Here is a 12,316-nt window from a genome sequence, read left to right on the forward strand (position 1 = left end):
TACATCAAAGTGGTCTGTGGTGGATGAGCAGACACAAGGCTACGCACCGTATGCAGGTCGGGGGTTCGGTATCCATTTGTCAAGAAAATTACAATCTTTAAGGGGGGTTTGTAGAATTCCATCAATAGAAACTGTTACCAGGCTGCTTTCGCAGAAATATACCAACTTAGCCTTTGACTCTGCAATGCCTAGAGGGAGCACGTAGTGCATTTGAAATAAGGAATCACTTAAAACAACAAACTTCTATTTTCCTGGCTGTAGGATGTAAAAAAATCTCATCAGTTTGTTTAGGTCTCAAAAGTTAGGTTCCCAAACTTTTCCCGCTTGGCCGTCTTTTGGATTACAAGAACTTTTGCTCAAGTTGTGTTTTGTTAGTCCTTCTCTTTTTATACTTTGCAAACATTCAAATGCTTGATTGTCTGCATCATATACACAGGGAATTCTAATTTTGTCTTAGTTTCATTTTATGGCTTTTATATAGTGCTGCCTAGCTGGCATTTTGTTTTTATTGTTTTGCTGCTATTTTTGACAGAAAGTCATTACCAGGCTTCATCTGAGCCAACGCTTAGTTGATACAAGATTCATATACATTTGCCCTTTCATTGTTTTGTGTACTTTGATTTTGCAATGAAGTAGAATAAAATAACATAGGTATTTACTGAAAATTTTCTGACTGTTTTTCTGCCCTGGTCCTTAAGGCCAGGGACTGGGCTTAAAGAAGAAGAAGTCATGCTGGCCCACCTTTGGAAGACACAGAGCATACCAGATGACATATGTGCATGATACTTTATTTTAAATTAGATTATTTTAGATTTACTTAGATTATCATTTGGTAAATTGATAAATAATTTAGTATATTTAATAAATAACAATAAATATATATTTGAGTACATTATCTCAGCTTTGGGTTGGCCCAAAAATGTGCATCTGCAGTCACAGGAACATCAAGCTGCTTGGAGATGCTCCAATAGCTTGTACCTTTAAAATGCTTGTCTATAATTTTCTCTTTCCTTTGCTTCATCTGGTTTCATGTTGAGTGCGGTACACACTATGTCACCAAACAGCACAGTGACTGATTTAACATGTCCCTTTGGTCACATTATTTTCAGTCTGTTGACTGAAATTTATAATGAAGTAATGAAACAGGCCTGGATAACAATGAAGGTACCTCTATAACATAATGATTGAAACATGGTTGAAGAACAATGTCTGACTTTATTTTGTTCATTTTCCAAGATAATTTATCCATTATTACTTATCCAGACTGAAGTTATTTCAGTGACGAATATGAGCAAAAAGTATTTTGAATTTAAAAGGTTGCTTATTTTGTAATATCTTTTTCAATAAAAATGTAACTGTGATTTCTTAATTACAGACTGTGTAATCAACCTGATTAAACATTTTAATCGAGTCCCACCACTAATCGTATCTCTTCTCATAGTTTATGTCAGCTTCTTGTTGTGCAATACGCGATGCTTTCAGCACTATGGGACATTCAATCAATTCAGTTTAACCCCATTGATATTTACTGTGTAAATTCTAGAGAATTATGGTTTTCATTTTCTCTTGAAGGAGATAATTACTCATATCTTGTTGAGCAAAGATTCAGCCAGGTCCTCCATGTGTAGTCCAAGTAGCTGCCGAACTCTTGGTGGCTTCAGGCACTCCACTGATGAAACCAACCTCTCTGCAACCTACAGTAAAGAAACTGACAGATGCAGGGTTCTTGCTAGCTTCCTATAGGTTTGACTTATTTCCTTTGAAAGGCAGTCTAATCCTTCTGCTTTCCCTTCAAAAATGCCAGCATGCTTTCTCTTGGAACATAATTATTTGGCCTTTCTGACTGATTGACTAATCAGCATGTCAATGTTAGATTGCTAGCTGTTTCTGATTGGCTACTCTTTCTGATAAAATTTTGTGATTAAAGTTCTAGTTACTGAGGCTGAATATCACTTGCTTTTTTAAGAAACAGTATTTCTAGCTTTTTATGTCCTCTGAAATGTCTGAATTAATATTATTGACAAATACAGAAGAAACAATAGTAATCAAAACAGCAGCATGATGTCATAACATTATTTCCATTGTTATTAGTGTTGGAACTCAATAAAATATTTTTATCAAGTTAATAGCAGAGTCTGTAATTAATTAATTAATTAATTAAAATTAATCGCATTTGAATTGAAAACCATATGATCTTCCAAAAAAACCCCATCTGTTCTATTGAAAAAAACATTTTCCTTCTCAATATTGAATAAAGGATTATATAAGCAGAAGAACACGGCTATATTTTGTTGCTTAATCTAACTATTTAGGTTATTCGAAAACTACTTTTATATTACGATTATAAGACTATTCCTTCCACAAAAATGCTGCAAAAATGAATACAGCAATTATTGCCTGTAAACATAAAGTTTCCATTCTAATAGTGATAGATCTATGACAGCTCTGCTCTGGATAAAGGATTGCATTTTGGAGATCAATGCCTGTGATGCGGTTTGTGTGTCAGATTTACTCACTGTTTCTGTGTCAGAAACAGTGAGTACAAAGGTTCCCGCCTGGGATTTTAGTATATATCTAAGAAAATTAAATTAATTGCATTCATAAGTCAAAATATTTCTTATTAATTAATTGAAATGAAAGCTTTAAAGTCCCAGCCCTATTAACTATTAATAATATTACTTTTAGGCATTCCCATTCCAGTAATAAGGGGTAATCTTATCAGCAAATCCTTGATCTATTCTAAAGCCTCCTTCCTTTGCGATGTCAAGTACCATATACTGAGAAACATCGCAAAAGCTTTGGAGCGAGATATTAGAGCACTTCATTTGGGTTGTTTAAACACATCTATTCACCAAGCATTATGCAGTGAAAGTTTCCCTTGAGGCAGCAAGCACCAAATCCAGAGAAGAACATCTTCTTCCAACCTTGCACCATGGACTCAGAGGGACTAATGTAGCTTCACCATAAAACAAAAGTTTAGCATTTTAGCACCATTTGTGCTTATTTTGGCATGGCTTCTTCAAGTGGGCTTCAGAGTGTTTGATAAAAGGAGATGTTCTTTTTAAATATTGTTTTAAATGTGCTATCTTAAATATATTATTAAAAAAAGATAGTATTAATACTTCCAATTATGCTGCCCAGTTTAAGTGAGAAATATTTGATGACAGGTACTGTACTCACAACAATCTAAAGAGAAAGTGGGATTTAACCATGTCAACATTTTCAGTGACAGTGTTATACCCATCTTTTGGAGTCTTGCCATTGTTTGGAGTCTTGTAATTATTTCCTCAAAGTATCTACAATATGTCAGTACCTGAATTGCATCCTGACCATTAACAGATAAAATTTAATTGTGTAGTATATCTCCTTAAAACCTAAGCAGTAATGATATATAGGGTCATGCTGAAGATTGTTTAGTACTGTTGCTTAAACTAAGTAAGGAAAACTAAAAGTTAGACCTTTTTAGGGATCAGAAAGGTAAATCATAGTAATTATCTATTCTAGGGCAGCAACTATTATTTTGCAAATTGATTAAGCTCTTGATTATCTTTTTACTTAATTGATTAATAATTGGATAGCCAATGGTTCTTTATAGAATGTTTTTAATGAAATCAAGCTAGGTGAAACTAAAACTTTTCCACTTGAGAAGTTCTGGATAAAGCATATTGGCAGACGAAAGTTTTTTTTTTATCTTAAATGCAAAGTTTTTACTTATTTTTTTTAACAATCTTTGTATAATTACTACTCTAAGTGGGTTGCTCTGTCAGCTAAAGGCATTTTTTACAGTCTCTATAGTTCATTTAATGATTAATCGATTAGTAAACTAGTTAACGATTATTTCAATGATCGATTAATCACGATAAATTTGATTAATTGTTTCAGCCCTAATCCATTCCTCTACTTAATAAACTAACATTGAAAGGGTTACTGCATAAATATTTTTAATTAATAAAACATTTGCTAAACATTCTCACTAGATATCTCCACCTAAACTAGATTCATCACAAGGCTAGCCAATCTTATAAGAAATCAATGGGGCCATATGTTTTTTGTCCTTGTCATTGTAAAAAACAAACAAACAAAAAAAAAAAAGCGATTGTGGTTCTTTTCCTGGGATATTTTCTAATCAAGATATCTTTTCTGTCTTTGTAAAATGTTTGTATAAGAAAGTGCAGCAGACTACAACCATTGAAATAAAACTTTGAAAGCAGAGAATTGAAGACCAACAATGGCAGAGGGAATATAGAAGTATTAGCTATTATGTTCCCTTTTAACCCTTTATTGTCCAAGTTCATCTTTGGTCATTACATTGACCATTGTTTTTGCCATGAAAATGCTTTTTTTATGTTACAAAATTAATAACTGTTTGTTCTATTACATGAAAATGTTGTTAAGAGTCTCAAATGTATTAAATCGCTTATTAAAAAAAACTATTTGCATCCCTTGTTTTTTGACAGCTTTGTCAGGAAAGATAGCTTTGAAAAACTAAGAAATGACGGATATTTAGCATTATTTACTATTGAACATTGCTTTCATTCTCTTTAGGAATTTTTTATTTTTATTTTTTAAAGGAAATTAGCTAAAGAGAGATTTATGGCACAAAATAACTGGCTGTATATCGGTCTGAAACTAAACTAGGAATCTGTTGGACCTGTAACACCCTAATTTTTACTATGTCCTGTCATCCCTTAATGCTGACACCAAGAATAAAAAAAATATTTTAAAGTGGTAATGTGAGGTTAAGGAATGGCTTCCTTGTTATGATTAGCTGAGAACACACTAGGGCTGGACGATATGCCCAAAATCTATTTCAGGACATTTATCTTAATTTGGGTCGATATTATATTATGATGATACTGATGTAAAAGCTTCAGAAATACTGCCAAGAAAGCTCACAACAGAATCCTGTATAAACCTCTGAACCTGAAATATCAAAGTCAATAAAATTACTCCAATATATAACATTTTCTAAACAGTTTATTAAATAAAACATCTCCTTTTTTTACGATCTATAAGTTTAACAGATGAAATCCACATTTAACCAGGGTTTTTGCTCTTGTTATATTTATGTCCATGGCTTCTTGCTTCTTTTAGTTTCTTTTGACATTGCCATTTTATCATGATTAACCTTCATAAGTTGAATCCTGAAAGACTGTTCACAAATCAATAAAGAAAAGGGCATAATAACCAAATCTAAAAATACAGTAAAGGTCCTCAATTAATTCTTAAAATTCTAATGTTTGATAAACCCTTATTGACACTGTAGTCCGCGCTTTACAACAAGTCTGTTGTTGTTTTTTTAAATGATCTGATTAAGATTTCTCTCCCTGTTTCTCAGTTACATTACCTTGCTCTAGTCTTGCCTTATGTTGTTCTTTTTTCTAATACAAGCCTTGTTAATTTTGCACTTTTCATCTTAAGTAAAAATAAAAAAGATCTCAGACATATTTTTTTGTACCTGGGTTAACAACACTAGTAATGTTTCCAAGCATCATCCCAAAAGTTGTCTCATCAAGAATCAGCTCAGTTAAAACAAAATAATCAATTCATAGAACGCATAATGTCACAGGATGGCTCTCTGTCTGTGGTGACAAGCTCAGGTTCTAATTTAAGGCCTGCACTCAGCTCTTCTTCCTGAAAGCAACTTGAAGCTACATGACCAGCCGTTGCTTTAAGAGGAACATTGCTTTCTACATCGTCTGCACAAAACAATTGTGATTTCATCCATTAAGTCAGAGACCTTTGAGGGGAAGGCTTCTGCCTGGCACAGGTCATTTTATTGCTAAATCTCACCACATTGGAGAACAGCGTTGCGTGGCACAACCTACAGCTGTAGACCACAGCTCCCTGTCTGTGGGGTACCTCATCACTCACTTAGCTAATGTGCTGCAGCTCTTTCGGTTCGACTCCAGTCACCTGCGTCTGGACTGTCAGCGTGGTTGAAAAAAAAATCTATTTCCTATCACATCACCTATAGCATTAATTATGAGCACTGATTTTTTTTCCCTTACTTTAAAAAAGTATTCGCTCAACTTACAGATATGACTGAATGTGGGTCTTATCTTACTGACACCTCAGAAGCTTTTTTTCCAGTTTTAAATGTTTAAGTAAGAGGCTAGATTCCTTTAAACAAGGTTATTTCAGAAATCCTTGGTTTTGTGGAAAACTGTCTACTTTGTCTGTGATAATCTCTTTCTGTGCTTCTTAAGTATCGAGGGAAATCCTGTGTGACCAGAACAGGCAGGAACGTTGGCAAGACTGTATCTGTTCCCCCTTGCAATTAATGAATGCTGCTTGAATGAAGACAGACCAGATCTCAAATTATTTTTCAATAAAACATCCCTTTTTTTCCCCTTTAACATGAGTCAGTGGTAAGCGACGTAACAAAAGACTGCAGTGTATACAGACCAACCAGAAATGTGTCATATCACTGTTACTGAATATAATTATATTGGTATATATGCTGACATGAATTATTGTCCAGCCCTAACTAAATCCAAAAAGAATGAGAAATGTAGATCTATTGCACAAATCTATTAGAAAGGCTAATTAGTGGTGATAAAGTAGTCATGAGCAAAAAAGCCTGTCCTTGATGCAGAACAGGATACTCCAGGGAAGATAACTACATAACAAAACGGAGCACTTTTAACATACCCAGTAGGATATGTTAAATAGTTAGAATGGGGCTGATCTTCAGCGGCTGTTTGGTGCCCAATGTATATATATATATATATATATATATATATATATATATATATATATATATATATATATATATATATATATATATATATTTTCATTCTGCTATACTTTATCAAAGACAACACACAAAAAGGTACTCTTGATAAATCCCAGAGGTGGGATGCTTTGTACTTTGCCAAATCAAAGAGCAACCAGCTGTTGTGGCAGTTTCCAGAATGGGAGCGACAGCAGCAAAAAGATGCTGCTCAGCATGTTTAACTGCCTTCAAGAGATGCTTTAAAATCACTCCTCCTCACCTCACCTAAAACACGGTTCACTTTTCGACTGCTCGACCACAAGCACAGACTGTACATCATTTTTGACAAGTTCATATATCTCCCCTTGTCTGCATTCATATGGATAAATCTGAAAGCACCTTTTTTTCTTTTACCGTTTGACCTTTCATTCCTACCAAGCCAGCATTTTGTAAATCTGAAAAACTTCCTATGTGTGCATTTTGCTACATTAGCTCTGCCAAGTCTTTCGATGTTCCTAAAATGAATAACACCAGAAAAACTGTTAAAATTTCTATTTGAATGCCATGTTTCAAATGAAGGTTAAACACAGTTGAGCCTATTTCACCCTTTCAGGATGTCAGCAATTTTTGTCCAGCAAAGTAAAGTAAGGTCAGCCCTTGAACAGACCCTTACATTGAGAGAGAATCTTTAGAAATGCAGCTCCCTGCAGTCTTCCTTGAATGGTTTTGCTTGATTGGCACTTTTACCTTAATACTTTTGTTACATCAGTTTAACAGCATACAATCTTTTCACTATTTTTGCTTGTACTACTTTATGCTCCTTATATATAGAATGCACTATAAACAATACCCATCACTATTATCCTTTTGAGAAAATTTTTCCCTTCTTTTTGTTTTTTTAAAACATTTTTTTCTAATAGTTATAATTAAATCATTCCAACTCTCCTGCTTAGAAATTGATCATTCTTTTACTACCAACTGCAAGTAGCACACCTAAAGTACATATTTAAATAGGGCAAAAGAGGACAAGTTTGCCCATCTTATTCAGTGGATACCCAATCAACACTTCCAATTATTGCAAACATAATTCTCTTTTTACTCATATAATCTGAATGCCCCTATTAAGAATATTTGAAGATTAGGCAAAAAAAGACTTAACCTCTACATATTCATCTTTGTATCAAACACTCTGACCCATTCAGGTCTTCTAGCTGAAGTCTACTCTGCATACCCAGAAGCAGAAGCAAACACAATGCACAAGAATGTTTAGACTTGTATTTGACTACTTTATTTTAACCATAAACTGAAACACAATTAGACAAAATCTGTGTTTTTGTATGTTTTCATTATGAACAGCAAAAAATAGTGTTGTTACTGAAAGGTGCTTTACAAATTTACATGCAATGCCTCCATATCGATAGTCCTCTGAGAAGAGGGAGGCTTTGATTCACTGAATTATATTAACAGAATATTCAGTGTCTCTTCTTGATAAAATGTTGGACAAATGGCATGGGGAGATACTTTAAAGGCTCTGCAAGTGCAAACCTTCCTCTTTGCTGCAGCTGAAAGTAGATTTGACAAAAAAACTGTGGAAAATCTAAGGTGAATCATCATCTCCAACATGCATCAAGGGGCTTCAAACAACTTTCCATAAACTTGGGAATTAGTGTAGCAACTGTTTGAAAACTTTGCATCCATCTCTAAATTTAGATGTGCCACCCTGGCATAACTGTGGAGAAATTTGACTTTCTCTGATAAATTAGGCTGAGAGGAGACTTACACAGTTGCAGAAGCAGCCAAAAAGGAGCTTTTGATGTTTTTTTATAAGATAAAGGAGCCCTGAGATAGGTGATAGGAATGATGAAATTCAAACATGGGGCCCTAATTTGTTGAAAGAGAGAGATGCGCTTTGGAGTGTGCATTTAAAGAGTTGATATGCATAGGTTGTCTAACTGGATATCTTTTTTTGGGTGTGTTCATGTTTTTTGAGAAAGTATTTTAAAGTTTGCAGGGATGGTTGTGAATGTGACTTATTGCTGTGTGTCTCTGCCTGTCTGGGTGCGTCTGCTCTGCACCACTCGCTCATTCCCATCACACAGCGCGGGCAGAACATGACAGACTGGTAATAACTCGAGTGTTCACACACATGCGCACGCACACACACATTTACGCACACACCAGCTGCTTCTTTCCTCCATTCTCATGAAACTTGTCATTATCTTTGCCTGTTTGTCTCACCGCACTTTAAGAGCACATGAATAATATGTGATTACCTGAGACCCTCCAAGCAGTTTCTGGACCTACGACACACACCTACATGCACAAAAATACGACCCTAAATATAAAAGTTCAAAATATGAGGATTTTTTTATGTTTATTGCAGTCTTTTAACATTTCCTACATATATTTGTAAAATAGCCTGTAGAATCCATGCAAGCAAATATATGGCTAATATTTCTCATTAATGGAAAAAAAACATATTTCTTTCTTTCTTGAATACACGTAACGAACAATGTAGACCTAGACAATAGGCTGGAGGTAATTAGACCTATTTTGTCTGTTTAACTCATCTCTGCTCCTTGCAGACGTAATGTGGTTTGATTCATTTCCCAAAAGAGAGAAAAGGAACTTTTCCGGACAATGGCTTCATGCTTGACTAAACAAATTTTTCCTCTTTTTGAAAAGAAAAATATTATGATCTTTTCTCTTTCACCAAAAGAAAGAAAATGGAAAATGTATTTTCTGGCTTTGAAAATGAAATGATCTCTACCTGCAAAAATACTCTAACCCACCCTGCAGCAGTAGTGGATGTGATGAGCTTTTTAATCTTTTTTTCGTATCTCTCCTACCTTCAGTTAACTTGAGGAGTTCCTTGAGTGAAAATAGTTTAATTCAATTTAAATCAGCTCATCTCAATTCAATTCAACAATACTTTGTTGATCCAAAGCTGTAGCTCTTAGTTGTTTTCTTTTTTCTTACCGAGTTGTTTGCTGGGCTCTTTTAAGATCTTAACACCCCAATTAAAAGAGTTTTCTGTGCTTTTTTTTTTTTTTTTCCAACAACTTGTAATCATATTATTTTTCTTCTCCAATTTATCATTTACTTTACATTCCATCATCTGAAAGTACTAGATGGAATAGGAAATTTAAAAAGTAAATTAAAAAAAGCAATATATTTTTTGAATTATAAATAAAACATTTTTTACTGTGAACCTATGGCAGACAGTAGACGCTTGATATCTATGTTAGAAAAAATAAACTGAGTATTTTTAGATAATTTCAGACTATTATTGTCATTATTCTAATTTAAGAACAACATGACTAACTTCTGAAATAATAACTGAATTATATCAAATATAAAGCTGATTCTGTTTTTCAGTGCTTTTTTTTATTATGGCATTCAACTTAATTGCTAAAAAGCCTCGGTTACATCACTATAGGGTTTTTAATCTAACACAGGTTATTGAGTTTAATATAGCTATCAAAATTTTACTTCTTAACTTTTAAATATGCCATTTTGTATGATAAAACAGTTGTTATGGGTTAATGCAACAAGAATATTTTTTATTTCAATGCCACAATAGTTGTTCAAAAATATTCATAACAGCAATTAATTTCAACAAAAAAATTACAAACTAATTAACAATAACAAATATTGCAGACATAGAAATTTGTTTATGATAAAAATGGAAGAAGTAATATTTTGCACAAAAATAAAAACTCAAGAGGTTTGATAATAAATAAATATTTAACAAAAGCTAATTTCCTAACATATGCACATATAGATGTTTTGAATGTCACACTGGATCATTAAATGTCTGTCTTTTATTTATTTTTCAAGGCACTACAGGATTCCTAACATATGCAAACTGCAAAAACTGATGGATCTTATTTTAGACAATAGGATGGAGACTAAAGTCAGAAAATTCAACAACCATTCCATTCTCTATTTTCTTTTTGATGCCTCCACAGTAAACCCTGCGATTTTTAGTGTTCTCCTTATATGACACTTCCAGTTTTAACCCTTCAAATACAAAAGGAAGAAGATGACTTTACTTAAGAGTAGAAACAAGTAGCTGAACAGACGAGACAATGAAAACATGCACATGTTCCACACTCAGGATGTTCTCCTACCGGGGAGTCAGTGCTTCCTGCTGGGCAGAGGGGTCCTCTGAAGACACCCTTGACGCGTCGAAAGTGTCCATTGCTCAGGTGAGTAGAGCTGATAACCAGGTAGTAACACGCACTACACGCCATTCCTGGGGGGTCTCGGGGTTTGGGGCCCATTAAACAAGGTCGTTCGCACAGCCTCGATCCGAGATGTTGACCATGCACGGTCCTGCACGGGAATGCTGCAGGTGCGAACGTCTAACTCCAGTCTTCTGAGAAATTAAAGATTTTTAGAGGAAAGGCGAATGAAACAGCTCTGTGGGATAGCTACATTTACTCTTTGAAGAAGATGGGTACAAAAAGAGTTGATTGAGAGAATGGGATGTCTTTACTCACCAAACTCTTTAGCTAGAGTCTGCGTTTGGCATGCAGTCCGTCGGTTAGGCTGGAATAAATGGACGAGCGCCTGTGGAGTGCCAAAGGAAAAGGATGGATTCATCCACTCACACATACACACACGCTCCTTCTCCTCTTCACCCTCCCTCTCGCCTCCTAATGCCAAGTCCACTGTCCAGTCCAGTAAAGTGTAGCCGATAGCTGTGACAGCTCCAATTCTGACTTCTCAGGGAGAGCATAAAGCAAGGGACGCAGAGATTCTCCGAAGGTGCGCATTCCCCTCCAGGCAAGTCGGAGAGCAAAAAAAAAAATAAATAAATAAAAAAGAAAAAAAAAAGTCTGATCCCTATTTTCCAATTCCCCTCCGCTCTATATTGACTGGCTTCACAATCAGCCCTCTTGTGAACGAAAATTTGCGGAGCGTGGTGGGAGGGACGGTAAATCCATCCAGAGGAAAAGCTCGGTAGTTATTATCGGGCTCCCGCGCAGGCAGGTTGAAGTAGTTCACTTCTCTCTCAAAGACACCATCTCTCTCTCCCTTTCTCTCTCCAATTAGTGTTAGTGTGTGTCAGTGGATGCTGTGCTAGTCTTTATTCCTGTCTGCTCTAAAATTTGCAGCCCCAGTTATAGCATGGGTCTGGGGTAGAGGAGGATATCTCCCGTCCACTTTGTGTGTGAGGAACTCACAAACAACCCTCCTTACACACGTCCGTGTCTTCCCATGTTTTTTCTTTTATTCATTTTACAAGACATTGTTTGCCATTACTCCTGCAAACTGCTGAACTTTTTTTTTCCAACTAATCCTAACCACCTCGTCTTCAGTTTTCAGTTTCCTTTTATCAAAGTAAACACCTCCCTCTTTTAGGCTATAAGATTCCCCGATGGGAGATATGGGCTCACTTTGCTGCAGCCTCAGTGCGATAAAGAGTCTCATTTTTTTTTACCCCGAGTGAGTTGTTTCAAAGAGCAGCTCGGATCCAGCAGAAAAAGCCTGTCAGGTTGTCTCGGAGATGCAAGGAGCTGTTCACCCCTACGTGGTGCTGAAACTGTTCTGCGCAGCGCCCACTTGAGCGGACAGCTCCATGTTGTATGG

The 12,316-nt window shown here is 35.4% G+C and overlaps 1 protein-coding gene across 2 annotated transcripts in view; it reads right to left on the minus strand.

Moving 5' to 3' along the window:
* Nucleotides 1-11,730, minus strand: part of LOC107103956 (G patch domain-containing protein 8-like) — a 64,747-nt gene extending 53,017 nt beyond the window's left edge. Inside the window, exons 1-2 of one of the 2 annotated variants that reach the window (XM_015403938.1) lie at nucleotides 11,224-11,730; nucleotides 10,852-11,096 (exon numbers count right to left, since the gene is read on the minus strand). In XM_015403938.1, the coding sequence (XP_015259424.1) occupies nucleotides 10,852-11,004 (153 nt within the window). In that variant the 5' untranslated portion in view covers nucleotides 11,005-11,096; nucleotides 11,224-11,730. Of the gene's footprint in view, nucleotides 1-10,851; nucleotides 11,100-11,223 lie in introns of both variants that reach the window. The other variant, XM_015403863.1, reaches the window with a different exon arrangement.
* Between the last annotated feature and the right edge of the window lie 586 nt (nucleotides 11,731-12,316).

The sequence above is a fragment of the Cyprinodon variegatus genome, unplaced genomic scaffold (genome assembly GCF_000732505.1).
Source record: "Cyprinodon variegatus isolate N-32 unplaced genomic scaffold, C_variegatus-1.0 Scaffold2, whole genome shotgun sequence".
NCBI lineage: Eukaryota > Metazoa > Chordata > Actinopteri > Cyprinodontiformes > Cyprinodontidae > Cyprinodon > Cyprinodon variegatus.